General features: G+C 38.6%; 1 protein-coding gene across 5 annotated transcripts in view; it reads left to right on the top strand.

Moving 5' to 3' along the window:
* DUS4L (dihydrouridine synthase 4 like) overlaps positions 1-27,022 on the top strand; it is a 36,984-nt gene that overhangs the window by 4,161 nt on the left and 5,801 nt on the right. For 2 of the 5 annotated variants that reach the window (XM_059472080.1, XM_059472081.1), the window contains exons 4-7: positions 401-518; positions 1,922-2,044; positions 3,368-3,594; positions 5,058-6,401. In XM_059472080.1, coding sequence (XP_059328063.1) covers positions 401-518; positions 1,922-2,044; positions 3,368-3,594; positions 5,058-5,323 — 734 coding nt within the window. In that variant the 3' untranslated portion in view covers positions 5,324-6,401. Of the gene's footprint in view, positions 1-400; positions 519-1,921; positions 2,045-3,367; positions 3,608-5,057; positions 6,402-10,039; positions 10,214-10,433; positions 10,538-13,814; positions 13,916-16,028; positions 16,180-20,423; positions 20,560-23,112; positions 23,225-27,022 lie in introns of those variants that run through there. The other 3 variants (XM_059472084.1, XM_059472082.1, XM_059472083.1) reach the window with 3 other exon arrangements.

The following is a 27,022-nucleotide window of genomic DNA, read 5'->3' on the forward strand; positions in this document are numbered from 1 at the left end:
GAGAATGCCTAGTTTCATAGATGGTCTTTGTGAAAGGTCAGCAACTCACCAGTCAATCAGAAGGTGTATTTACAGTATGTACAACTGTGTAGTACACCTATATTTGTCTGAATTTCCACCTCTGTTAATAGACATACTCACTTAATAAGTAGCCCCTGGCCAGCTGCCTTTGTTTATTTGTGACTGAGGGCTTCCAGAATCACAGAATATATGAGCTTGGAAGGACCTCTGTAGGTCATGTTATCCAGCCACCCTGCTCATGCAGGGTCACCTATACTTGGTTGCCAGGACCATGGTCAGACAGCTGTACAATATACAAAAATAGCATTCAAAATTTAGAACCTGTTATTTTTATTTTCTGGGGATTTTTTAATCTCTAAATATCTTTTCATTGGCATAGGTGATCACCCACTGATTGTTCAGTTTGCTGCTAAAGAAGCACAGGTTTTGTGTGATGCTGCCCGTATCATCTGTCCTTTTGCAGATGGAATAGACCTAAACTGTGGCTGTCCTCAGAGGTAAAGGTTTGAACAAGCTGGGTAAATATGGGGAAATAATTAAGAGACTAAAGAATGCTGGTCTTCCTTTTCATCATAATTTCTATCTTAACCTAAAAATAGATTTCAGGAGAGTAAGAGCTTTTTAACCTGTCAGAAATGTCTGTGTGGTAAGGCACTGTTCTGAATGCTCCCAGCTGCCTGTCACCATGGTGAGACTACTGGGAAAACTTGTATGTATTTGCCAACTTGCCTTTTTTCATTTCTGAGATACTGAGTGTTGGCTCTGAAGTGTCCATCCCTTCTCAGCAACTGTTAAATGTGCACTACCAAAAAGAGCTTGCTACTAATAATTTGCAGAGTGGTTTGAATCATGATGAAGCAATTTCCAGAATAATGAGGCAAGTCCATGATGTCTCAAACTTGCTGCAAGTGAAGGATAGTCTTTAAAATAAAATTATACAGATAAAGTAGTGAAAATAATTTTTTCCATCTTTTATTAAATTTATAAGTATAGTGAATTAGTGATGTACTTCTCACCTAAATTGATAAAGATTTTGTCTTGGCAGTGAAATAGAGTAGTAGTTCCTAACTGGTTCCATTGAGAACCATCTATTACATGAGTGTCAGGCAATCTTTTTTTAAATAAAGACCTGAAAAATGTAGGAAAGTAAAAGATAATATTACAGTGCAAATAAATTTAATTTCTCTATTCTAATTAGGTTTTCTTGACCTAAAATTATAGTATTTGAGAAAGCCCTTCTGGAGAGATCTGAGGCTTGTGCATGGAAGTATTGGGGTTTTTTTAAGCTAACTACTGTTAAGTATGTAGAACTGTCTGTTCCTTTTAGGCCAAAAATGCATGCTTACATTTGAATCATTTGTTTCTTGTGCAAATTAGTTTCAAAATAACAAAAGTTGGTGTACTTTATGTGCCTCTATAAGAAAAAATATTTTAAAAATAGCTGCTGTTATGTGTAAGCAAAGGTTATTCTTGCCAGTCAAAATAGTGAGACCAGAATATCACTAAAATAATGTCCTCACTTGCACTTCAAAAAATCCTCCTTTTCAATATGAAGTTGTCATCTGTTTAAAAGAAATCTGTGACAGGGGGAAGGGGAAACATCAAATTATTTCTTTTATGCATGCACTGTAGATTAAATTTTAATTTATTTTCCTTATGAGTCTGTTTTGAACCTAAAGAAGTTGGTAGCTTGTCCAAAGTTCTGGTAGCACAATGGAGACTGAACCAGGATCTAAAAGCTATACCAAACTGCAAACAAATAATTGATCTGCAGCCAGTACTATCTCTGTTCACTTAACCTCACATTCTGAAGGTCATAAGGAAAGAAACTGATGTATGTAACTGATATTGATCTGCATTTCTTCAGATGTAGAATATGAGTGTTCTTTTTCTTTTAAAGATGGGCAATGTCAGAAGGTTATGGTGCTTGCTTAATAAATAAACCTGAGCTTGTTAAAGATATGGTGAAACACGTACGGAGGCAGATCGACAACCCTAAATTTTCAGTGTCTATTAAAATAAGGTAGGTCTAACTTAACTGCTGTTTGTGGTACATGGAAGAATCTCTTTTTTTCTTAAGGAATTTAGTGTAATAGTAATAATATTTATAATTCTGTTAATGCAATACTACACATTATAGTAACTTCCTAACATGTGAAGACTGCTGAGATTTTTTGACTCAAATGGCTAGGGCAAGTATTAGAAAATTTAGAACCAGCACAGCCTTTGACCACTTACCCAGATAACATACCGTGAGCTAGAGTTCTCTTGCAATCCAAACTACATGAAAGTACAAGTTAAAAGATGAGGGCTTCTATAAAAGAAAAGCAGTACACAGTCTGTATCACCACAAGGATTTGCTTTGTGAGCTATTAGAGAGCAGAGCCACAGTTGCAATTAAGTATAAAGGGATGGGTAACAAAACTGAGAACTGGTCCCACAGCTACTGTAAGGAATACATTCTGCTTCCCTACATCAGCATCTAAACTTCTGTAGACTTGTTTTTCATTGCTTTGTGTGCAGCCCAGAGAATAGAAGGCTCCAGGGGGACTTCACAGCAGCCTTCCAGTACCTAAAGGGAGTGAACAAGAAAGATGGAGACAGACTTTGTACAAAGGCATGATGTGACAGGACAAAAGGGAATGGCTTCAGGCTAAAAGAGGGCATGATTAGATTAAAAGAAATTAGGAAGAAATTCTTTACTGTGGAGGTGCTAAAGCACTGGAGCAGGTTGTGCAGAGAAATTGTGGATGCCCATCCCTGGAAGTTTGGAAGGCCAGGTTGGATGAGCTCTGAGCAACCTGGTCTAGTGGAAGATCCAGGACCTCCCCATAGCAGGGGAATTGGAACTGAATGATGGTTGAGGTTGCTTCCACAGTGAGCCATTCTATGATTCTATGACCATTCTCGATGCATTATTTAGCCATATATCCTACGTGCCTTTTGTTATTTGTCTTTTAAGTTGCAACTCAGTTTCCAGTCCTTCTGGAAAGGGGGACTGTTATAACTTAGATTTTTTTCCCCAAATTTTTTTCCCCACAAAATATGCAAAATAATGGCCTTGATTTTAGATTTTTTGGGTACCCTTGCTCAATCTTTATAAAATTTGCCATGTATATTACAGAGATGTGATATAAGTGGAAAATGTTAAATTAAATACCAGTTTCCATACACTAAAGTCATATATCTTAAAAACAGCTCAAAAATCAGACACTGTTTTTCAACTGTAATATTGGCTTTATACTGTTATTTATGGAAATCTGTGGTAATTCCTCCTTATGGAGGAGTGCTTTTTATATAGGCCAGGAAATTTACTACCTACTGCTTTCATTCCTTGCAATTTTAGGATCCATGAGGACTTAAAAAGAACAGTTGACCTGTGTCAGAAAGCTGAAGCAGCTGGAGTTTCATGGATTACAGTACATGGGAGAAGTATAGAAGAAAGGCATCAACCTGTACATTATGATGCAATTAAAATAATTAAACAAAGCATGTCTATACCTATTGTGGCTAATGGAGACATTAAATCTTTAAAAGATGCTGAAAATGTTCATCACTTGACAGAAGCAGATGGTAAGATTAAACATACTCTGTTTTCTAAGTACATTTACCAGGTTTCAAGGTATTTGCTTTGAATATAAGTAGGACATGATTTGAGTGCTTTCTCTCCTTGAGGAGACAAATGAAAGAGGGTATTTTAGATGCCTTAAAAAACTCATAAGCAGAATCATTGGTGATCATCAGAACACTAGAGCACTGCTATTCAAAGCCACAAATAATTATTTCTGAGGCAAATTACAAAAGCTCTGTAATTAATTATGCTATCTCATTACTCAAGTAGTGGAGTTCAGGGGGACCTTCAGACATTCTGTCTCTTTATGGAGCTGATAATTCTAAAGAACTGTAAACTTCCACTTGGAAATCTTTACTTCCTGCACATGGGAGCAGATTTCCTACAGTAAGTACACAGTGGAAAAGGAATATATTGTTAAGCAGATGGTTAACTTCAAGGACACAGTGAGGCATTGCACTTTCATTTCAGTCATAGAATTCACAATAGATTCCTGCAACTGTCTGTCATTTCAAGACAGTATGGAAATTTGGTATATGTTCTGAAAAGGTAATCTGTATCTACAGACTTTGTGTCTTCCAGCTAGAGAAAAACAGGAAAGAGAGCAGTACCTGTGGCAGGTTTCTGCTGACACTGTTGTTGTTTAATAGCTACAACAGAAATTGAACTGAGCTGCCATGCTGCTTACAGTGACTTTCCCCCCAAATACAGAGCAGAAAGGAAATGCATAATACAAAAAAAAATGTTCTCATAGTCCAGCTGACCTTGTTCCATAGCAAAAATATTAAGCATTCAGTTTTTTCTGTCATGGACAATAACAAAATAAATGTTTCAGTTTTGATCATCCTCATCCTATTTTTTAAGAAAAGACCGAGTGTGATAGATTATATCTTGATAGTGCAGAAAACTAGAAACCCTTAATCACAGAAAAATTACAATAGAACTTGTATGGGTTTGTCTGACAGTATTGGAGTAGAGTTGCAAATACACTACATGCTTGTTCAGAAAGATTTACTGCAGACCAAGAGTCCTAAAATGTACTTAATTGAGCCATTGAGCTCTTAGTGGAAGAAGAACAGTGAATAGACTGAGTTGCACAGAAAATTATTGGTCCTCTTTTGTCTTCCCATCATAATTTTATGTTACAAATCAATAAATGTGTGTAACGAATAAGAACAAAGTACTAATTAGTTGCAGTTTCAAAAGAAGGGAAGAAATGCTTCTGTGACCTGTGTTTTGTTTCAGAATTTCTGGAATGTGTGGGTAGGTGTTGTAGATGCTCTGAGGTTTGCCTTGTTCAATGGATTTCTCTGATACAGCTGTAATACTCATCCCTGTTGTTCTCTCATTACTATCTGTAAGCTTTGGGTGGGTGTCCTAAGGGGTGCTGTACAAACTCCACAGGAAGATTTAGCATAAAATTGAAACTAGAATGTAACTTACTGCTTTCATTTCCAATTTGAAGGTATCATGGTGGCTAGAGGACTCTTGGCAAATCCAGCCATGTTTGCAGGATATGAAGAGACACCTTTTCAGTGCATCCAGGACTGGGTTGACATCGCCCTTGAGCACGGAACTCCTTTTACGTGTTTTCACCACCACTTAATGTACATGATGGAGCGCATCACTTCAAAACAAGAAAAAAAAGTTTTCAATGTTTTATCAAGTACCTCAGCAGTACTAGATTATCTGAATGACCATTATGGTTTGGGGCAAATGAAAGTATGTTAGTCCTATGAAAACTTCTATTTTGCAATTGTCGATAAACTGTAAAAGTTTTCATTGGGTTTTTACTTTTTAGTCATATTTGTATATTGTGTAAGTATTTTCAACACAGCAAAACATTATTATTTGGATGATACTTTATATTTTTATGTCTCTTTTTTTCGCTCTAAAGAATATTCAGGATTCTACAAATGTGGAATTCTATTACAATGCATTACTACAGAGAGGATTGATTATTGTAAGGCCCCAATAATTTAATTTTTCACCAGATAATTGCTCACAGCAATATGATTACAAAACTAGGGCCTTTCTTACATTAAACCTCCTAAAATCAGGACTACTTATAGATAATGACAGTAATTTCAGACCAAAAGAATACAAAGGGAGCCACTGTAGAAGTTTTTGTTTTAGATAACAAAAGCTTAAAGCCCATCATACTATCCTTTTTTAAATTTGATGTTTCTTTTGCAGCCTAAAACTCTGTTATTTATAACTTAGAAACATTCCATACTTCTTAGAGCAAAAGAAGCACAGAATAGATAAACAATTATGGAAAGAAGGAAGAAGGAAAATGAAGAGGGAAAGAAAAAAGGAAGAGATAGTTTATGTACAAACTTAGCTGAATCTAATTACAAGACTTCAAGTTTAATCTAACTAAATTCAGGGGTTTTTATCTACCACAGAATAATTGTATACAAGATTAAATCCCCATCATCTACCAAACCAGAACTTTTTAGGTCAAAGAAAAGCTGACAGATTCTCTCAGTGGGGCTCCTGCAGTCCTTTCTGCCTGCTGGCATGTTGCTTATCAAAGCATGACAGCCACTTGGCTTTGAATCATTACATCGAGGTGAAATAGTGAAAATTAGAACAAGATAATAACATTACACACCAGCTGCATGTGTTCTGCAAGGGAAATTTCACAAAACTATACAGTACAATTATTTGTAATCAAATAATTTTTTTCTTTATACATTTACACAGAAATTCATACCAAAAATTGCCGAGTTTTCTGACTGTGATTGTTCTATGAATATACATGTGAATATTTCCAGATTTTGTAAATAAATGACTTGGTTTTGTATGCAGTTGTAATTTTTTTTATTGGACAGCAATCTGGAGGAGGGAAGCTTGCTTTTGATGCTACTCCTCAAATCTTTCCATAGTTCAGGTATCTTAAATTATCACTGTTTTTTTAATGCAATAGCATAAAATACTTGATTCTTTTTCATAATTAATATGTCTGATTTAGGCATATAAACAAAAGTTTGAAAGGCATGACCCAAGGCATCAGGTCCAGTTCACTATTTAAGGCAGCAAAGTTACGTAACTCTTCTGATATGATCACCTTCCCAATGTGCTAACAAATGGAAAACTACAGACATGCTTTGCTCTCCTAGGCCAATTGAGACAACCTCTGCAACCATTTTTGGTGTGTCCATTCCTTCACACAACTATTTTTTCACTCTTCTGGATTGTAATATTTTCTTGATGTTAGTTGGGCACAGTTCTGTTTAGCATTCCAGGTAAATTCCCAGCAGTGTCCTCTACAATTAATACTACTTCTAATACTTCACTTTTCCCCCACTAATATTTATCATGTAAATTATGAGCTCCCAGTTTTAGAGCAAAAGTTCTTACTTCCCAACTGCATGACTAGGGAATTTGTACTACCAAAAATTCCAGTATCAAGTTCATCCAGTTATGTTGCAATACTGTTCTCAGTTCTGAAATGCCCCCAGCCTCCTCTGAAGTAAAACTATGCAACTGAATTGTAGAAGAAAAGGATTTGTGAAAGTATTAACTAAGCCCTTTTTTGCCATCTTCTTAAGAGTTTTATGATTTGGCTAGCAACTACTATATGTAGCAAACTCCCATTAGCCTCAAGGAGCAGAGAAGATTTACTATATATAATCAACACAAAGGCTTTATTTTTTTTCTGTAGTATTGGGAAAATTGAATTTTAGAGGACTGTAAATACCTTGACCTATTTAGGAACTGAGTACTTGATGATTTTGAAGGCAGCAGTTGTTGTGCCTGTGTGAGATTAATCACAGAGATTTCTGCCTGAAGTACAAGACCTAGGTTGCTGTTAATATTGGTAGTAATTATGGAGTGCTTGATCTGGCCTTTTATGTATCATAAAAGTCAATGGAAGTTCATCATCCCTTTTCAAGGGTGAAATGAATTGTTCACCTTCCATTCTGAATTTTGTATGCATCTGAACATACTTCACTGTGTTTCTATAGAATGAACTGCAAAGTTGGAGTCTTTAAGCCATACTTTGAACACCACGCAGTTCCAATATACATAAATTGCTAAGGATGAGAGTTACTCAGCTACCAGTGTTGTTTTTATAATGTGTTCATATTTCTCATTATAAGATATTTGAATGTGGAAAAATACTAATTTCCAGGTTAAAATCACTGGATGTAGTCCTTCTGCTGTATATGTTACTTTTAATGTCACCAGGTGGTCAGTCTTTCTGTTTCCTAGTTTTTAAATGTTGTAGCATAAGTACAAAGCAAGTAATATAATATCCAAAGCCTTGTTTCCTATTTTAGGTTCTTTGCTCCTTTAACTGATCCTGTTCTTTATGTTAAACGCCCCTGCCATACAATACCATATTCTCATAATACCTCTATGCTTTTGCAACTTTTATCTTGCTACGGTAACCCCAGCACTTGCACACAGCCTGTACAATTCCATTTTCTCTATTGCCTATTGTTAGGCTTTTTAGATCTCTTGGGTTGATGGTTGGGCAAAAGCAGTGTGTGATGATAAGGCTGTCACAGAAGCCAAAACAGAACAAGTTTAAACTTTCCTTTTGTTTCAAAAGAGAATTAGTTGATTTCACTCCTCTAACCAGCCGTTAGTATACAGGCATTTCCTATTTCTGCTTCTGAATACTTTTCACTTCCCTAATGGCAGAGGGAGGTATTCCTTTTAACTGTGATTCTTGAAGGTTTGTGAATTTTTTTCACTAAAGCAGACAGCCATTATATAAATATATATATATATATAATATGGCATCATATTCATCATATGGTGGTTCAGTATATGAGAGACAGCCTTAGATGAACAACCCTTCTACAGCTTCAGTTAGAATTCCTTCCAGGAGCAGCAGAGTGCACTCAACAGGAAAAGAGAGGTCTCACAGAGGTTTGCAGGAGACCTCTCTTTTCTTCCTATCTCATTTTGGGTTGGTGGGGAACATGCATCAGCTGCAGGGAAGTGCACAGCAATCATACTCATAGTGAGCCTTTCTGAGATATTATGGAGCCCCTAAAGTGAAAAAGTGGCTCCAAGTCTCTGGCATCAGGGACAAGTGAATACAGTCCTACCATTATGAGGCTGTGCTACTGGGAGAGCAGCTTACAGTGCTGGAAAGGTGAGTAAGCAGCTCAGAAATGGAAACTGCTCTGTAATTAAAGGAAAGTATTTATTCACATTTTAACAGCTTCAGTGAAGTATACTGGCTGTAGGCCAATAACTAAAATGTAATAACCAGAACATTCTAAGAGGTTGTGTTTTGTCTATAGTGCTGATAATGTATGTTTATGAAAATGTGTTAGAAATACTACTTAAAACTGGGGCTATTCCTACTGTGTAGATTGGATTGAAATGACTCCTTATATCTCTCTCCAGTATTTGTTGTGCATAAACAATTATTTGGAATGTAACCTTTCATCCAGACATTGCTTGGCAGCAACTAGAAAAATGTTGACACACTGGCTCCATCCCCAGGCTGCAGACCTGGGAAAATAAGTAAACAATTTCAGATTGTGAGCAGCTGCAAACAGCTCTGCTCAAAACTGCTTATGCAAGAACTTCCCACCCCATGTCAGTTCCAGTGGATTAGAGTAACAAAGAACTACTATTCACAGCATTTTATGTCTCATGTTGATGGAACTTAATTGGGAATGAATTCCCCAAAGCAAGTAATTGTGTCAAAGAGTGCTGGTGATGCCCAGGTAGACAAGGTAACCTCTTGCACTGACAGCACCTCAGCATCTGTTAGGACCAAAAGGAAAAAGTGATCAGAGCATGGCCTTCTTATATAGGAGCAAAGAAGGAGAATTAAATGGAAATAATGTGCTTGGAGCCTTGGTATGCAGATAAAAAACATTGAGCAGGACCGTAGGATGGAACAGGGTTTTCTGAAGGAATTCTGTTTTATTCATGAGGCCCAAACACAGGCCTGTTTGAGACTGTTGTTGGATTGTTATTTGTGCTGTCTTTATGAATGCTGGACCTGTACTCCTTGAGAAAACTACTTACTGGGTCTTAATACATTTATGTCGTGTAACACTTGAAGGAGGGGATGGATGGACACACGTAGTATTTTAATTGAACTTTAGAAACTCATGATAATGTTGGAGAGCAGAGCTGAACTCCCAATTAAGCTCGAGTCATGGAGCGGTGGGATGATCACAGCAGCATTCCGCAGCAAAATGCTTACAACCAATTCCCTACACAGGAAAAAGATAATACTCTGTTGAACCCTTCTCAGCGCGTAGATCCACGCGTTTCCCAACAGAGGTGCGGCACCGACGAGTGCCCGGGCAGCCGGGCCGGACCGGGCCGAACGCGGCCTGTGCGCTGGGGGTGACCGGGCCGGACTCGGACTCTGCATCCCTCCCCCGCCCGCACCTTTCCCCGGCCCGGCCGGCGGCAGCTCCGCGCCGCCCCCGCCGTGTCACTCAGCCCCGTCCCGGCCCACATCCCCCGGGCAGGGCGGAGGCGGCACCGTGCGCGCACCGACACCCCGGTTCCCCGGCCGCCCCGCCCTGTGCCGGCAGAGAGACCGGTCCGCGCTTCCGTAGCCCCGGACGGTGAGGCCCCGCTCCCGCCCTCTGGCCGCCATCAGCTCCGCCGGGTGCCGGCGCTGACGAGGTTCGGAGGCAGGCCGGGCGGGAGGCAGCGGGAATGAGGCGGCCCCGGGGCTCCGCGGCCGCACGGGTGGCGCCGGCAGCACTGGGGGGCGGGAGGCGGCGGGAGGAACCCGCGGGGCTCTGCCCGCCAGGCCGGCGCGGCCCCGGGCTGTCCCGGTGCCCATCTCCCTGTCCCCGGGGTCGTTCGGGAGGGGAAGTCAGAGCCGCCCGTTCCTCCGCAGGCCGCCGGGACGATGACTTTCCAGTGGACGGCAGTGGCTGCCTTCCTGTATGGCGAAATCGGAGTAATTCTCGTGCTCTGCCTGCCGTTCATTTCTCCGCTGAGGTAGGAGGACTTGGGTGTGCTGAGCAACACAGCTTGCGCTTCTCACCAGTTTGGGTTTATTTTCATAACCACGGAGCTTTGCTGCATCCTGAACTAGTTGTAAACAAAGCCGAAGGAATGCTGTCAGGGACTCGAGTGTCAGGAGCTGCAGGAATCGCAAGGCTGCTTAAGGAGCTTTACGGTTTCTACGCAGCGCTGATTCATCCGGGGGCAGCGGTCGGGGTGCCCAGAGGAGCCCCCGGCTTTGCTCAGCAGGTGAGACGGCTTCTCCCAGAGCTGGGGAGCAGGCAGCGTAGAGAAAGGCAGTAATTAATGAGAGGACAGTGCGGTTTTTTCAGCAGTTTGTCAGATTTGTGAGGTGCAGTTTTATGTTTTGGTGTACGCTAGGCGTTGTGGGTGTTGAAGAGATAAGACGTCAGATACTCAAAGCAAGCAGCAAACTGTAACGGCTGCAAGAAGTTTGTGATCACTTGTTTAAAAAAACTGGAGTTGAGTTTGAAGCAGAAGGTTCAGGACTACTGGAATAAAGACCTCTGTAAAACTCTATAAAAACTCATACATAGATTAAGAAAATAGTACTACTTCTGGAACACAACACAAATATTAAGAAAATAATAAATTCTTGTAAAATAAATGCACACAGTAAGGGAAAGAAACAAAATTAGTTTATTACCTTTAGTGTTTGCAGAGGCCTGACTTACAGCATTATCTTGTTTCCTGTAAGTTGCTCTTCAAATTTGGTAATATTATTTCCCTACAGGAAATAAAGCTAGATTCTCTGCAGGAGGCAGAGAAGCAGACTTCTGCTTTCTTTTTAGGATATCAGTAAGTCTTCCAAGAGGAACCAAACCCACAAAAGAAGGAGTCTTAAAGTGAGAAACCACAACCCCCCAAAACGAAAAGCAGAACAAAACTTTAAAGCTGTCTCACCAATGCTCTGTAAAACTGTTGCATGTTTGTTTCCTGCATCTTTAGATGTATTTAGAATGATGTAGCATTTACCATCCTGTTAAGGAGCAAGAGTTGTTGTGGAAAGTCTGGGTTTAACTACTTAAACCTGTGGAGGAGTCTTGAAAATGACTGGCTCCTCCACAGCTGATACCAATGATTAGGCATGTGTCCTCAGCTTGAGAAATGGAGACTGTTCTGAAATCTAATTCAGCCTCTGGTTTTTTACAAGTTGACTTGCAAGGAGTTCAGCATTTCAACATAGACTACTGAGTTGTTGTATTTCTTACTGTTCTCTAAGCAAAAGTGCAACTATGTAAGAGGAGAGGAGTATTACGGGAGTCATAATCATCAGATTATTAATGGCTTATGTGAGGAAACTAGCTGCAAGAATTTCTGCAGGCTGATGTCACAAGCAGAATACTTTGGGAGTACTGAAATATGTTTTCACTTATGGTGCAAACAGAGTTCAGTGTTTGTGGCTGAAAAGCAAATTCCTAATGTGCAGCTTTACCAAAATTTATTCAAATATTAAACACAGTGCTTTTAATTCTATGGAAAGGATAGATTTGTATGCTTTGTTTGGAGCATATTCAGCTATTCCTCTGAACAGTGGTTTCTGAAAGAGTGAAATCACGTTATCCTTTATGGGGTATATGCAATTAACTTCTTAACAAAACTTGCAGGAATTTTGTGGGGTTAAAAATCAGATTTAGCTGCTGTGACAGTACCAGGGGGCAGCAGCTCTGCCTGACACATCTCAGTGGCCTGGGAGCTGGTTCTGTCAGCAGTAAGGCATGCATGGTTACTGACAGGTGGGAAACTGCTGTTCTTGGAAGTTTTGATTTACTTGGTTGTCAGTTTTCAAATGGATTGCTTCTCTCTCTTGTGTGTGCACATTTTTTAAATTTTTTTTTCAAATTTGCTAACAAGTTTATAAGTTCCTGGGGAACAAGTAAATTGACAGTATAAAAATGCCAATATACAGAGACAGATCAGATTTGTTCTACAAGGTGTAGTACACTAAGCTGGTGGCTAGTATTATAGTACAGAAGTTTTATATTTATATGACTTTTGTCACCAAAACCAAGTGTTAGTAAATGTGAATGTTAATTCTTGTTGAGGGAAAATAAATGTGAAAATACAGGAAGATTTTCCAGTAAAGAGATCCATATTTTTAGCCTGATTATAACTTGGCAGTGTAGTTTATCTAAGATCATACCTCAAAGAATCACTTCTGAACTGAAGGTCAGGATGGAGCTTGGAAAATTGCATGTTTAAAGAGTTAGTGAATTGGTTTTGTTTGAGCTCAAAGTAAGTTTTTTGTTTGATACAGACTGTGGCTGTCTGCTATAAAGAATTCAGATTATGCTGGAAGACTTCAATGAGATTTTTGCATGCACAATGCAAAAACATTTTAATTCTTTCTGATGGAGAGCTGGAAAGAGCTATAGGAGATGATGCTACAGTTTCATTTAAATTAATAGTAGGTTGACAACCACTGTTAGAGGGCGAACGGTCTCTGGTAAGCATAAATAGTCTTAACAAAAGTAGGAAATTTTACCTCCTATAATCAGATGGTGAGTGGTATGTCTGTGTTACATCCCTATGGCATGACCAGGTATTATTTCATTTGTGCAGTAGCACTGATTCTAACCTGCAGCAAAGGACAAGTAGGTGCTCTGTTATCACTTGTTTCAGTTCATTTGAGCACATCAGATGCTCTTTGTTTGTGCTGCAAGTGTGACTTCTGCTACAGCCCTTCATGCAGCAATATCAAATAGACAACTAATTGTTCAAAAAAAGGAAGTAGTCTACACCACCGTTGGCCTCACCAGAAGTCACTTCTGTAGCCAGCAAATTTATGCCTGGGAAAGAGATTTTAAGCCTTAACAAAATATGAACACAAGACTTGTATTTTTTGTTGTCATTACGAGTAAGAATGTAATAACAGTCCTTGTACTTCAGAGTTAATAGAGGTACTAGTGGTTAAAAAATAAAAATAATGGAAGTGGTTTTACAGTCTTTACCCTATCCCTTGTTATATTCAGGACTGAATACAATATATGAAAGCCAAAGTATAAGCTAAAATAAAACATATCTGCAGAGTATCTGCTATCATGCAAAAAATTTGCAAGTATTAACAACAAAAAAAGAGAAGTTAGATTACTGGATAAGTTAACATATACCCAAATTATATAGCAGTTAAAGCAGCTGTTCAGAGACGTTATACAAGTCCCTTATCAATAACAAGGCTCTCTTCTGTGGGGTTATAATGCTCTTCTTTTAGTGCTTAATTATTTTTGAATAACACAATTCTATTTTACAGATGGCAGAAGATTTTTATGTTTCCTCTATGGAGCAAAATGGCAGTATTTTGGAACAAGATGTTCCTTACAATAATAGTTTTGTTGATCGTCTTGTTTCTTGGTAAGTGTTAGATAATTTCTTAACAAATGGGTAAAAGAAACCTGGTACACTGAGTTTATATGAATAAACTAATGGAAAGCATTCAAGCCTAGTGTAAGTCAGCTAATTTATTGAAAAATTATACAATGAAACGAAAGAGGAGAGGGCTAATGCTGCATCCACATTGGGAATCCAAATGCAATTGTATTATACTGAGTGAATGAGAAGGAAAAATGGAGCTTAGGGAAACCAAGCAGCAGCCTAGACTTTGTCACACAGGTAAATGAACTTGTTTGACACCAGAATTTGGCTGAGCTGTACCTCATGCAGCAGATGGCACTCTTTCTTTTGGTTGCTGTTGAAGTAGAAGACCAGAATATATCAAAGCACTGGGCTGTTTGAAAACTTTTGCTCAGCACAGATACAAAACAGCTGCTGGCTCCATTTGTTATGGGTGGATCCTAAGGTCTGTGAAGTAAAAGTAAAGCTTTAGTGGTTACCATATGCCTGACTGATTTAATTTGATGTCTGTCCTGACTGTTGTGAGGTAGGCATCTTCTGTATTTCAGTGATGAAAGCAGTTCTCCTGGGTTTTGGGGATATTAAGTAGTTCTCCATGGATAAGTGTTTCCAGTGCCTTAGAATATACATGCTACTTAATTCCAGGCTACTTGGAATTGAAAGAAAAAATGCATGGTTTTATTTTCTGCTGAGGGAAACATATATAACTATGTCAGACTAGGCTATAGGACTATATTCTTAATATTTAAAGTACTAGAAATTCAAATAGACTGTTTTATTAATTTTTAAAGATTATGTTTAGTATTATTCTTAAAAGTAGGTCTTCAGTGAATGGCTTAAGATTGAGAACTAATGTATTTGATTTACTCTGTTGAACTGCTGTTGAAAACTTGGGCCAAATTTGCTTTTGACTTGGTGATGATCATTGGTTTTGTGGAAAGAGAGAACAGGGCTAAAGGGAAGCAGTGATGAGATACCTGCCCCATAGCAAGAAGTGACAGGTTACTGCAGGCCTAGACTCTTCCTATAGCACAGGGACATGCATTTGTTTGCTCCTAGTCTTTGAGGCATTGTTTGAAGCTTCATTTCAGGGTTTTTTTAATGTCCAAATTACTCAGACATATGAGAGAGACAGTAATGAGTGATGATAGTCGCTCATGGTTTTCATTGGAGTTGATTTTGCCTGCTTAGACAAATTCAGCAAAAATTTAATAACATCTGGCCAAAGTATTCTGCAAGAACATGTCATGAAATGACGATTTATTGATGTGCAGGAGGAGATTTAAGGTGCTGTATTGGTTGTAGGAATGTCTGATGAACTTATGTTTAAAGATAGTAATATGAACTCTTAACTGGGTTAGGTTTGGGGTTTATGTGGACGTAAGTCCTAATTAATTATTTTGTCCTTTGAAAGGTGTTTGCAGTGCACTGGCCCTTTTGCAGTGCTATCAGAAGTATGTGATGGATGAAAGGAAGCTGAAAGATGTATGAAAGGCAGATGAAAGCGGAGTTGTAGCTTTCCTTCTCTGATCTTTTTACAGTTAGTAGTTGCTACTGTTACTACTGCTGTGTTGCTATAGTCTTCCTGTTTTAATGGATATTAAAGAAATAATTTTTTCCCTCTATGATTGAAGTATAAAGTAGACCCTTCTGTCATTACTAAAACACTTGCATATCTTTAAAAAAACTCTGTGTAAAGCAAGTACTTGAGAAAATACTGCTTCGTTTTGCTTTTCTTTCTCTTTTCTCACTGTTTGTCCACTGGGGAATTTTAGCTCAGTTGTCAGCAGTGACATTTTGACACCATAGGGTCTTTGGTAACATCTGTAGAGTGAGTTGCTTTGACCTGATCCACTGGGTACAAGTGTTTGAAATACCTGTTCAGGCATATTTTGGGCAATGGTTTGTTGTATTTCTGGGTATGTGCTAGAGCAGTTCATGATTTATCAAGACCAATCTTTGAAATGTATGGATAACATAATTGCTGTCACTATTTGTCCTATTACTTTTTGCTGAGCAGAAAATCAAAGTACATATTTCTAGTACTAAAGTCTGGTTTAGCATGCATGCACACCCACAGATGTGAATAAGAACAGACTGTTTTTGTTTGCAGATGCTGTTAGAGAAGTCAGGAAATACTCATCTGTTCATGTGAATGAAAAGGCTGCAAATGTCAACAGCAGTGCCTTTGATCATATTCAGATGAAACTCTTTCGGTCTCAAAGAAACCTGTATCTCTCAGGTTTTTCCTTATTTCTTTGGCTGTAAGTATAACATTTTTGAATGTTTACATAGTATATTTATTACAGGAACTATTGCACAAAGTAATTGTAAAGTAAAGGTCAGAAACACAATTTCAGGAGATTAAAGAATTAATTGTTACCAGATTGGCTGCAAGGCAGGTAAGATCAGAGAAAATGATACCTTACAACTGTTTGAAGATTGGAAGGATATGTGAGCAACACATGGAAAGAAACGTTTTGAGTGCTGGAGAAAACATGTATTTTGCAGAAGTTTCTTTGGGGATTACTCACTCATTTCCTTCCTTAAACTTACACCCTTTGTTTTGCACATGGAAAACTGGAATAAAAAACTGCTCAAAAACTAAAGTACTGTTAAATATTGTTATTATCTGGCAAGCTGGTGTCATTGCACTCTGCTGTGTTAAGAATCAAAGCGTGAGCCTGACCTGACCCACTTCAGCTCAAGCTTGAAGTTAAGAACTGTAGGATAATATTCCAGCTTTCAAGGAAAGTTACAGTTGTATTTCAGATCAAACACTTTGTGGCAACTTGCCTATTATGATATGTTCTTAAGTCTGGTATCTCTTTCGGGATGTCTAAGTTCAGCTACTAAAACAGGGTAAGGGAAAGGGCAGTTCTGTACTGCCCTCCTGTAGCAACCAAGACTACCTGTGAATCAGTAGGCACAACAACCTGCAGATCTTATCAGTTGGGCTGGGAGCACATGAAATCACTGGACACAGATAATGTGAACAAACAGAAACAGACATATTGGTCTGATGGTTTCCATTTGTACATTTTTCTGGTGGCTGGACAACAAGTGTTGGTCCTCATAGGAGTTCCTTCAGTGAGCTGCTTGACATTGCCTCAATACTCAAGAGGAGCACAGGACGAGAGAATCAGACTTACAACAAACTTCTTCCCCTTTGAGTGATGTGTGGCTGTTTTAGCAGACCATCCAGCATAAAAAGTGTTAAGGAAAAATGAATAGAAAGCCTGAGCAGAAAAGCTTTGGAAAAAACAATGTGACTGTAGCCTTGCTCAATAGTGGCAGGAATACATCAAGTTCTTTGTCTTCCTAGAGAGAGGTTAAGTAAATATGCACAAATATGTTTTTAATCTCTGCTCCAGGAGGAATAGCTAGATTGTGTCCTACAAAAGAATTGGAAGCTGATCTCTCAGGATCCTATTTATATTCAGCTTCCAAAGAGGAAAACTTGTCAAGTGACCCCAGTAGATTATTTTGTATAAAAACTCTGCTCTTGAAGACATTTGCTTGAGGTTTTTTTGAGCTGCTGGCCTTCCCCCAGATTTAAGAGAAGTAAGCACTCCTCCAGTAGTCACTACATCAGAGGACTTTTCTTAGTAGAGCTGGTTTGCTAATCCATGAAACAGATAAAATGTCTGTCAGAGAAGTGAGGAGAAAGTGTTCCTTGGCTTGCCTTACCCTGTACTGCTATACCATCACCCAAACAATTTGAGACCCCATCTAGTGTGAATGGGTAATTGGATGCCTCTAGTTCATTCTTTGGGTCAGTTTTGGTTCATTTTAGCACATCAGCCAATAGGAGAACTCCACAAGAATGGTATATGGAGATTCAGAAAATGGAGGAGGCTGGGAGCTTGTCACTTCTGGCAAGACAACAGCATTGTGGGGTTCAGGGATTGCAGAGCATTGGGTACAGGTGAGGAAAATTACCTGTCAGAGGGGGCACTGGGGCCAGCTGAGCCTCTCATCTGCAAACTGTGCAGAGAAGAGGAGGGTCACAGCCCCTGGAGACTGTCCCCTGGGTGGGACAAAGGCACCCATCTCTAGTCTGACCTGGTCCTCTCTTAGCCCGTGCTGAACCAGAGAGGGATAAAAAGGGCTGAAAACTAAAGAAAATCTCAAGAAGCCCACTGCTCACTGGTGCCTTCTGGGAGAGTCAGCAGGGTATGCCACATCATCCCAGCAGTGGAAGATGCAGCTAGGGAGTGCATAGGCCAGTTGGGCATATAAAAGTCTGTGACATCCTAGGATGGCAGAGGGAGTTGGCCAATGTCATTGTAAGGCTTAGTTTGAAAGATCACAATTCTGGGGAGAATCCTGGTGACTGCAGAAAGGCAAACATTGCACCTGTCTTCGAGGGCAGAAAACAGGATGTAAGAAACTAGAGACTGGCTTCCCTGGAAAGGCTTTGAAGGAAATTTTACTCAAAGACATCTTCAGGGACATGAAGGACACAATGACTTGGAATACCCATCACAGATTTACTTAGGAAAGATGATACCTGAACATCCTTGTTGCCTTCTGCAGTGAGGTGAATGGCTGTGTGGATAAAGAGCAGAATATCCTTTTTGCAAGGCCTTTGACATAGTGTCTTTTAGTAACCTGATAGCCCAACTGTGGAGGGATACAGGCTAAAGAAAAAAGCGGGTGGGAAATTCCCTGGACCTTTGGGCTCAAAGGATAATAACAATGTGAATTTCAGCTGGTGTTTCTCAGGGGTCCGTCCTGGGCTCAGTATTGCTTAATGCCTTTATTAATGGCATGGATGATAGGATTGAGTGTGCTCTCAGCAAACTGGTCACATTTCCAATTCAGAGTGGTTGACACCTTGGAGAGCAGTGCTGCTTTTCAGAGGGAGCCAGAAAGGTTGAAGAAATGTGCTGACAGAAATCTCATGAAGCTCAGCAAAGACAAATGCAAAGCCTGACATTTTATTGGATAATCATATACGGCATCCAGGCTGGAGACTGGCTGCATGGGTGGGTAGGAAGCAGTTTTACAGGAAAAAACCTGGGGATCCTGGTAGAAAGCCAGTTGTGTATTGAGCTGTGATAGCAAGGATGCAGTTAGCAGGTCAAGGAAAATGGTTATTCTGCTCTGGAATAACACATTGAATGCTGCAGCTGCAGGACTGTGTCCAGTTTTAATTCCCCAAAATACTGGAGTACTGCAGTGGGGTACAGAGAAAGTTGGAGGCTGAAATACATGACCAATGAGGAGATGATGAAGGAGCTTTGCTTTCAGCCAAAAGAGGCTTTGAAGGGAAAATCCTATTGGTTTCTGTCTGTCTAGTAGTAAAAAAGATGGATGCAGTTCATCTCAGTGGATGCAAAAAGGAATGACAAGAGGTAACAGGAACCTGAGATGTTCTGACCTGTGGTAGAAAAGTGCTGCTGCTGTCAAGAGCAGTTAAGCACTGGAACAAGGACCCTGAAGGATGGTGGAATCTCCCATCACTGAAGATGGTAGGAACTCAACTGGATAAACCTCTGAGCAATCTGCTTAACCTGTCCTGCTTATCGTGAGATGGAAGCCTCTTTTGACTTGATTCTGTGATTCTCTTTTAGTTTTGATGTTTTAATGACTCCTGCATTTGTAAGTTAATAAGCAATAGTAAATTTGCTAACCTGTGGAAAAGTAGTGACATAGGGGCCTTAGCTTTTATATTAGCCCCCTAAAAAAGTAAGGAAATGAAATTTCACTGAAAAAGCAAGGGGTGGAAGGAAGCTTAACTTGAAAAGATCTGTTAATACTCTTTCAGTTATGAAAAAGTCAACTACTTAGATTTTCAGATTTTTTTGAAGAGCAGCTGCATAGTTAGATTATAGGCATTAATTTAATTCAGTGTTATGTTGCTTTGATTCAGCAACATTTGAAAGACTTCATGATGAATAATGAAAATAGTGATGCAAAGAATCAAGCAAAGTATTTGCAAAGCTTAGAATTGAGGTGCCATATCAATGCTGACATCCAGACATGTTCTATTTAACTGTATTGACAGTACTTGAAAGATTATTATGCTCATACTGTTAATTTTATTCTTGCAAGGCTGTTTATGAAGTTGTGTTATTTTTTTTTTTCTTTCTTCCCTATACTCATTACCATAACTTGTTTGGTTCTTGAGTTTGGAGATCAATCCTGTTAAAAATACTGGGTCATAACAGTATTTAAACAGCCTTTAAGCAACCAGGTCTCTGACCCCTTAATGGCTGTGGGTATTTAGGATGAGGGAGGTTCTGTATCAAGTAAAAATCAGAATGTCAGTGGATGAAAATATTTTCTGTCTCTCTTGTTGTTATTATTTGTCATGTATGAGCCTGGATGTTTCCCTCTTCTGGTTTTGTTTTTACATCTGGTACTGAGAGAGAAAAGGGCTTGTTTTGGTTTGTTGGATTTTTTGTTTGGTTTGATTTTTGTGGTTTTGGTTTTTGCTTGTGATTTGGGCTTTTTTATTTATGCTGTAAATTACAGTTCTGTTCACTTTTTTTTTCACCAGTGTATTGAGACGTACTGTTACCCTTCTCACTCAGTTGGCAAAAGAGATGGCATCTCATGCAGCCCTGGAAACACAAGTAAATGATGCTACTGAAGCAGCCAAAAAATACATGGCCGAGAACGAAAGGCTGCAGGAGGTATCTTTGAGCTTCTTCAGTAACTTTCTTACACAGCAAGTAGTTAGTGCATTGTACTCTGAGGATGGTTTGCTACACAATGCTTGTTCATTTTATTCATTTTATTCCTTCTGGTTGAAAAAAAAATATTTCTATAATATGTAATTCAGAATACTGAAAACAAATTATATTAGCACCTTATTAACAAAGGAAACTGAAGTAAAACAAATAAATTAAGTTCTCTTTCCAGTACAAATTTCATCAAAGTAGTAATAGATTATAGTAATACCTCTCTGAATTTAGTCATAACAAAGTAGAGGAAGACACTAATTTTATTCCTTTTATCACAAACAGTTGCCTGTTTAGGTTAAGGCTGTAGCAGTCCAGGATGACAAAACCTACTATATAACTGTTTTCATGCTGACTGTTTCTTCTTAATAGGATTTTTTCCAGTTCTGAATGTATTTTTTCAAGTTGTAAATTAATCTTTTGTATTTGATGAATTTTGTACTCTTCTTTTTATGGGAGGTCAGCCAATTTCAGAATACTTCCCTTTCTTAATAGACACTACTGTAGTATTAATGAGAATACTACCAAATATTTCTTACTTAAAAAAACCACCAACAGATTGGAGAGATGTTATTTTTATGTGAAGAATGATTAGGCTGTGTTTCACTATGTAACTATTCAGGAAGGAAAGGCATCAAAGATATAATTAAGATAAATGTATAAAATCTTTTCTTGTAACAGTTTGACTTCTGTTTGAAGAGACTGAACCCTAAGCTGAGTTCAGACATCTAGACATAGGAAGGCTTTTAGAGTACAGCACATAGTTAAAACTAAATTTCCTGTGGGTGTGTACAGGTTTCCTTCCAGTTTGTCTAAAGCAGTGTCTATGGTTACTGGCACTGTCAATTTTGTAATGAATCTTCCTATGAAGACTCTGGACAGAAAGTACTAGAAGGGATAAAAAAATCCAGTTGGGAGGTATTGTAAAACAAGGATCACTAGTCTGTGCTAGGTGTTTCCCAAGTATAAAATGATCCAAATTCTTCCCTCAGCCATGGAATTTGTCTTTTTGCTGGTTTTTTTTCTTCTCTGTCCTGTTGAGATTTTGCCAAAAGTCCTCTTTTTTGTTCTGCTTTCACATTCTCTTAGCAACACATTCTCTTAGCCACTTGTAAATGATAGCCAGAAATTGGAAACTGTAGCCCTATCTGTTTTTATTTGTGTGCATGATTGCATGGTTTTCAAAAACACAGGTAGGCACAGGTACAGGCAGCATGCTGTAGCTGGATCTCCATTGTAATGGACACAGGAAATGCTCAGGGTTGGAATATTTTAACTTTATAGACATCCCGTGGTTTAGGCTTTTTTGTGGCTTGGCCCCTGCATTTGTGTTTATTTACAAGTGTGCTTCGTTCCACCATTGGAGAGAAGTGAGAGCAATTGTGCATAAGGCACTGGCTGCAAGTATAAATTCTGTGAGTTTACTCTGGTGTGCAAGGTCTGCACTGTCACCTGTTCAGAGGTTTCATGGAGCACAGGACTTCATATAAAAGTTTACAGAAATAGCTATTTGCATGCTAATAGAAAGAGGTTAGCACAAAGCAAAGAAGACAGTTGGCTATGGTTTTGTTACCAGCAGTTAAATGTCATCTCAGCTTTTTGACTAAATAGCTTCTGGAATTTTTTTTTTCATCTCTTTTCCTTGGATTGTTTACCAATCTTTATAAACAGTTCTTTTTCTTTTTCCTGAAATAATCTTTCCCCTTTGCTCCTGCCTGTGCCTAGTAAGCTCTGATATTTCTAGTTCACCTAACAGCTGTTTGTCTCAGTTGTTTTTCTTTTCTTTTTCCCATTAAGCATTTACCTCTTGTTTTGCTTTTGCAGAGATGATGTGTGGTTACATAGTAGAAGCTTTATGAGAAAAGGATCTTGTTATGGGATTTAATCTTGCACCTTAACAGGGTGCATAAGTATAGTAGTGCCAACATTTTTGGCATGCAAGGAATATATTGCTCTTCTGTCAGCTGTTTACAGGGCTCTTCCTGGATCCTTTCCTAGTTTTTGTCCTGGATTTCACTGGAAATCAAATCTGGATATTGGAACTGTTCTGAAGATTGAAGTAGCTGCAAACCTACAAGGAGAGAATTAGAACCACTTGCTCATAAACATGGCAGCATTTTGTCACTGACAGTCCCAGTGTGTGTAAAATCCATTTTATAATCTAAATGAAAGTTGTGCACTTGATGCAGACATGAAAAGTACTTTTACGTAGGAGATAACACTGTTCTATTACAAGTATGCCATTACCTAAAACACTGAGCTTGTTAATTTCCTTTTTTTTTTGGGCGGGGGGGTTGTTTGTGGGTTTTTTGGTTTTGTTTTGGTTTTTTGTTTTTTTTTTTGTTAGAGAAGATTTTTGTCTAGAATTACTTTCTGCCTGTGTCAGGTTGACATTTCATAAAACCTGATGCTTTGCAAAATCAGGGCTGACATTCCCTGGCTATTTTGCATTAATATCAGACTAATGAAAATAAAGCTAATTGTAGCAACTGTGTTTTTTAATAGGCCTTGAGTGGAAAAGGAGATAGTAAAAAGAAAGTGTCAACAGATGCAACTGAGGAGAAATTGAAGGAGGAAATTGAACGTTTGAAAGCAGAGCTACAGAAGACATCAAATGGTGAGTATTAGTTAGGACCTCTTTGCAAAGAAGAAAAAGATTGTTTAACGCTGAATGTCAAAAAAATATTCTAGGTGTAGCATGAATTAACTTCATCTGTTTCCAGAACACTTGGCATAGGGTTTCTTTACATTTGACTAGGAACTGATAAAACATGCCATTGCCATCCCAGTATTTTAGTAAATGTGTTCATTATGAAAATATGTAAGGTGTAATTGGAACACCTTAGGTTGTAATTATTAACAAGTTGGACTGATATATTTGAGTGGTGTTGACTTGTCTTCATCAATGAAATGACCAGGATATGGAATCATTTGCAGGTTGCTTTTAGGTATCATTTTGATCTTTTATGTCATACATAGCAGCCACTCTCCCTGCATAAAATGGAGAATGTATTATGGTTGAGGTTTTTTACTACCATAGGGTTTCTGTCAGACAGCAGAAAAGTCCTTGACTACTATTTTAAATTTATATATGTTCTGCAGCTGAGGTGTTAAGATGTTAGCTGTTTAATATTTTTTTTGCTTACAAGGAAACATAACTTACAATTTGTAACATACTACTTTTGTTAGCAGCTTCCGTGTTTAAGGTTTAGGTTGTCAAAACTGCTTTATAGGCAGCCCAAATTGAGATAGAAGCAGATTTGACCTGTTTGGTTCTGTCTTACTGGGATCTCTCAAGGTGTGTGATGCCTGTGAGCACCTGCTGATCTGAAATCAGTGTTTTTAAGATAACACAGCCTGCGATCTTGTAAACATTAATCAGATGTTCAGACTGTAACAAAAATACAAATTTTCTTGGTACGAGACAGTATGTTATCATCAAAACATAGCCCCACTTTCATACTGCCTGAGACTGCTACAGTGCTGCAAGAATAAATTTTTCAGAAGTGTTTCATGAATCCTTTTTTCCTGTCCACTGGGAATTCAAATAAAAAATGTAAACCAGCCGTTTTCAACTGGACTTGAAGCAACAAGAATCTTTAAATAGAGAGTCTCATTAGTTCACATTCTCAGGCATGTTTGATGGTGGGTTTTCCCTCTCCTGCTGTTTTCTTGAAGAAACCTGGTGGGGAGTGCCTTTGAAGTGACAGGATCAATGGAAAATTTAAATACTTATGTCTTATTTAAACTAACTGGTGGTATGTAACACTAATATAATGTAAGCTTTTCAGTCAGGAATGCTAGAGAAAGCTAAGGAATAAATAGATTTACCTCATGCTGCTTCAGTTTCATTCTCCCCATGATATGTTGTCCATCCAAGAGATGTATAAATTAAGGCATGCTTGAATCTTTTGTTAGGGCACAAGTGGGAGAGAGGGTCTTTCTAAGGAGTGAATAGGAAAATATTTACAGCCCTTCTCCTAATGCCACCCCCCTCATTGCCAATAGCCCCATGGGTGGTATGGGAATTACCATGAGCAGCTAGGTGGTGTTGAGGTATGTCTGTCTTACCTTCTTGTAAGTTTTCTTGTATGTTATTCTGAGCAAATTGATAGCCAGAAAGCTTGAAGTACTTGATAAGAACAACCACATCCTTAGACACAGCTCTCTATAGAGTGTTAGAGGATGTGAAGTTACTGTGTTCTTTTGAAATTCCTGCAGCTGGTCAGGTCAATGTTGACTGTCATGTTCACTAAGTGTGAGCAATGCATTACACAAAATGCAAGCTGACATTGGAAAGTTTTTTTTATCTCTTCTAAGCAATTTGTTTCATGCTACTGAGCTCACATGACCAAAGTAACTTTTTCTTTGTGTCTGTAAAGTCCAATCCATGAAACTGTGGGGGAAGAGTGAAGAGCTTAAAGGGTGTCACCTAATCATGAAACAAGACAAAACTCAAAAAAATTAAAACTTTACTGGTTTTGATTTTTGAGGTTTTCTTACTGTTTGGTTTTCAACTATGGTATTAGTAAGAGTCATAAATTTGGATATTGTTCATGGTTGGTTGGGGGTTTGTGTTTGGGTGATTTTTTTGCTGCTTGAAAGGAAAAACTTTTTTTGTTTCAAATGCAGTTTCAAATATCCATTGCTCTGGTCTGGGTCACTTATTAAGCTGCTGATGCATGGTAATATATTATTTTAGAGTAGGCTATGAGTTGAAAGGTGGGTTAAGTCAGTATAGTGGCAGCCAGGAGGAGTCCTAAATGTACACCTGCTTCACATTTAAGAAAACAGTTTAGTTTCAGATTGGTGCTGTGACATCAAAGGCTATGCAAATTTCCTGTAAAGTTTTGAATCAGTATTTACAGCTGGAAGAGGAAGCACTGTATGTCTCCTCTTCCTGAAATTCTGACTAAAATCATAGTGTAGACAGATGATTGTAGACTTTCAGGAGACTTATCTCTAGTTCTTCAGCTTTCTTTTACAGAAAACACAGACTACTTTTTTTTCCTCACTTAACAGTGAAATCCTAAGTTTTCCTGTGCTCTGAATAGGTGGGGAGGAAGAATCAAAATAAAAGACTGAGCACAAAAATTAGTAACATCTGAGGAAGGGTTGGAAATTAATTTTAAGGGTTTTTTACCAAATTTGCTTTTTTTCCAAGCTTGACTTTTCTATTACACTTGATGCTTTTTTTTGCTTTATTTTGGAAATGAAGCAAAGAAGGCTAGTTCCTCACAGCTCTATTGCAGACCCACATATTGTTGTCAGGGCTTTATAAGCACCCAGCAGTGGGGCAAGCACTTTGAGAGCCTAATCCATTTTTAGCATACCTAGACATGTAATAACATGACTGGTTAGAAACCTTCTGAGATGGTATTTTATTGATACACTTATATATTATGAAAATGTCTCATTGATACCTAAAAATAAATATACATATTTCTAGCAATACCCAGAACAGATGTGAGAATGTTTCTCCTGCTACACATTAGACATATTTCTAACAAAATATTCTGATAATTAAAGGTTCTCAGTATGGCTACTGGCCTAGGACCAGTAGGAATTTTCTGGGGAAAGAAGACATGCCCATGATATTGTTTCATTTTGATGGTTTGGAAGACTATTCAAAAAACCACAATAAAACAATTACCTGCAACTGGGCATGAGATTAGACCTAAGAGAAGTTTCATAACTTTCCATTTGTCCTTACAATGGTCCTTGTGCTGGGGCAGGAACAGGGCTTCATTAAATATGTACTGGCTCATCAAAGTCATTTAGGTGCTTTTGAACTTCAGTTCAACTTTTTCTGAAAATACTCTCTTTATATATGGATGGGGCAGGAGGAAATTCTAATGGAACCTGGATGCATCATTTAAAGAGGTTTGTTTTGTGTACAGACTGACACAAGTGTTATTTCATGGTTCCATAGTGTTGTAGGAGACAGGAGGAGAGCAGCAATTCATTTGGAGGGCTGGTTTTGGAATAACTTCTAACTGTTGGCTGTTCTAGAAAGTATGCATGTACAGATGTACAGCTCTCACTTAAACCTGTTAAAAATAGAGACTTTGGGAATACATTTCATAGAACTGCTGCTAGGGAGAGTTCAGTTTGGCCTTGGTGTTGCTGGGTAGGCTAGTGCCATGTATGAAAACTACACTGAGCTTCTCTGATGCGCTCAAGTTTTTAAAAACAAACAAGTTTAAAGAATTGGTCACAGTCTTGTTATTTGGCAAATGGCAGAGGGAAGTTGAGGAACAAGGTCTGTCTTACTTAACCTTACTTTTTACAAAACTGAGATGATAACCAAGGGTGGGAGCCATTGAAGTGCCACATGCAGCAAGAGCTGATACTCACGTTTGTTGATTAGAAGAGATGGCTGCATACAGCAAGCATGGGTTTATTATACAAGGCT

This window comes from Ammospiza nelsoni, chromosome 5, assembly GCF_027579445.1.
Source record: "Ammospiza nelsoni isolate bAmmNel1 chromosome 5, bAmmNel1.pri, whole genome shotgun sequence".
Lineage (NCBI taxonomy): Eukaryota > Metazoa > Chordata > Aves > Passeriformes > Passerellidae > Ammospiza > Ammospiza nelsoni.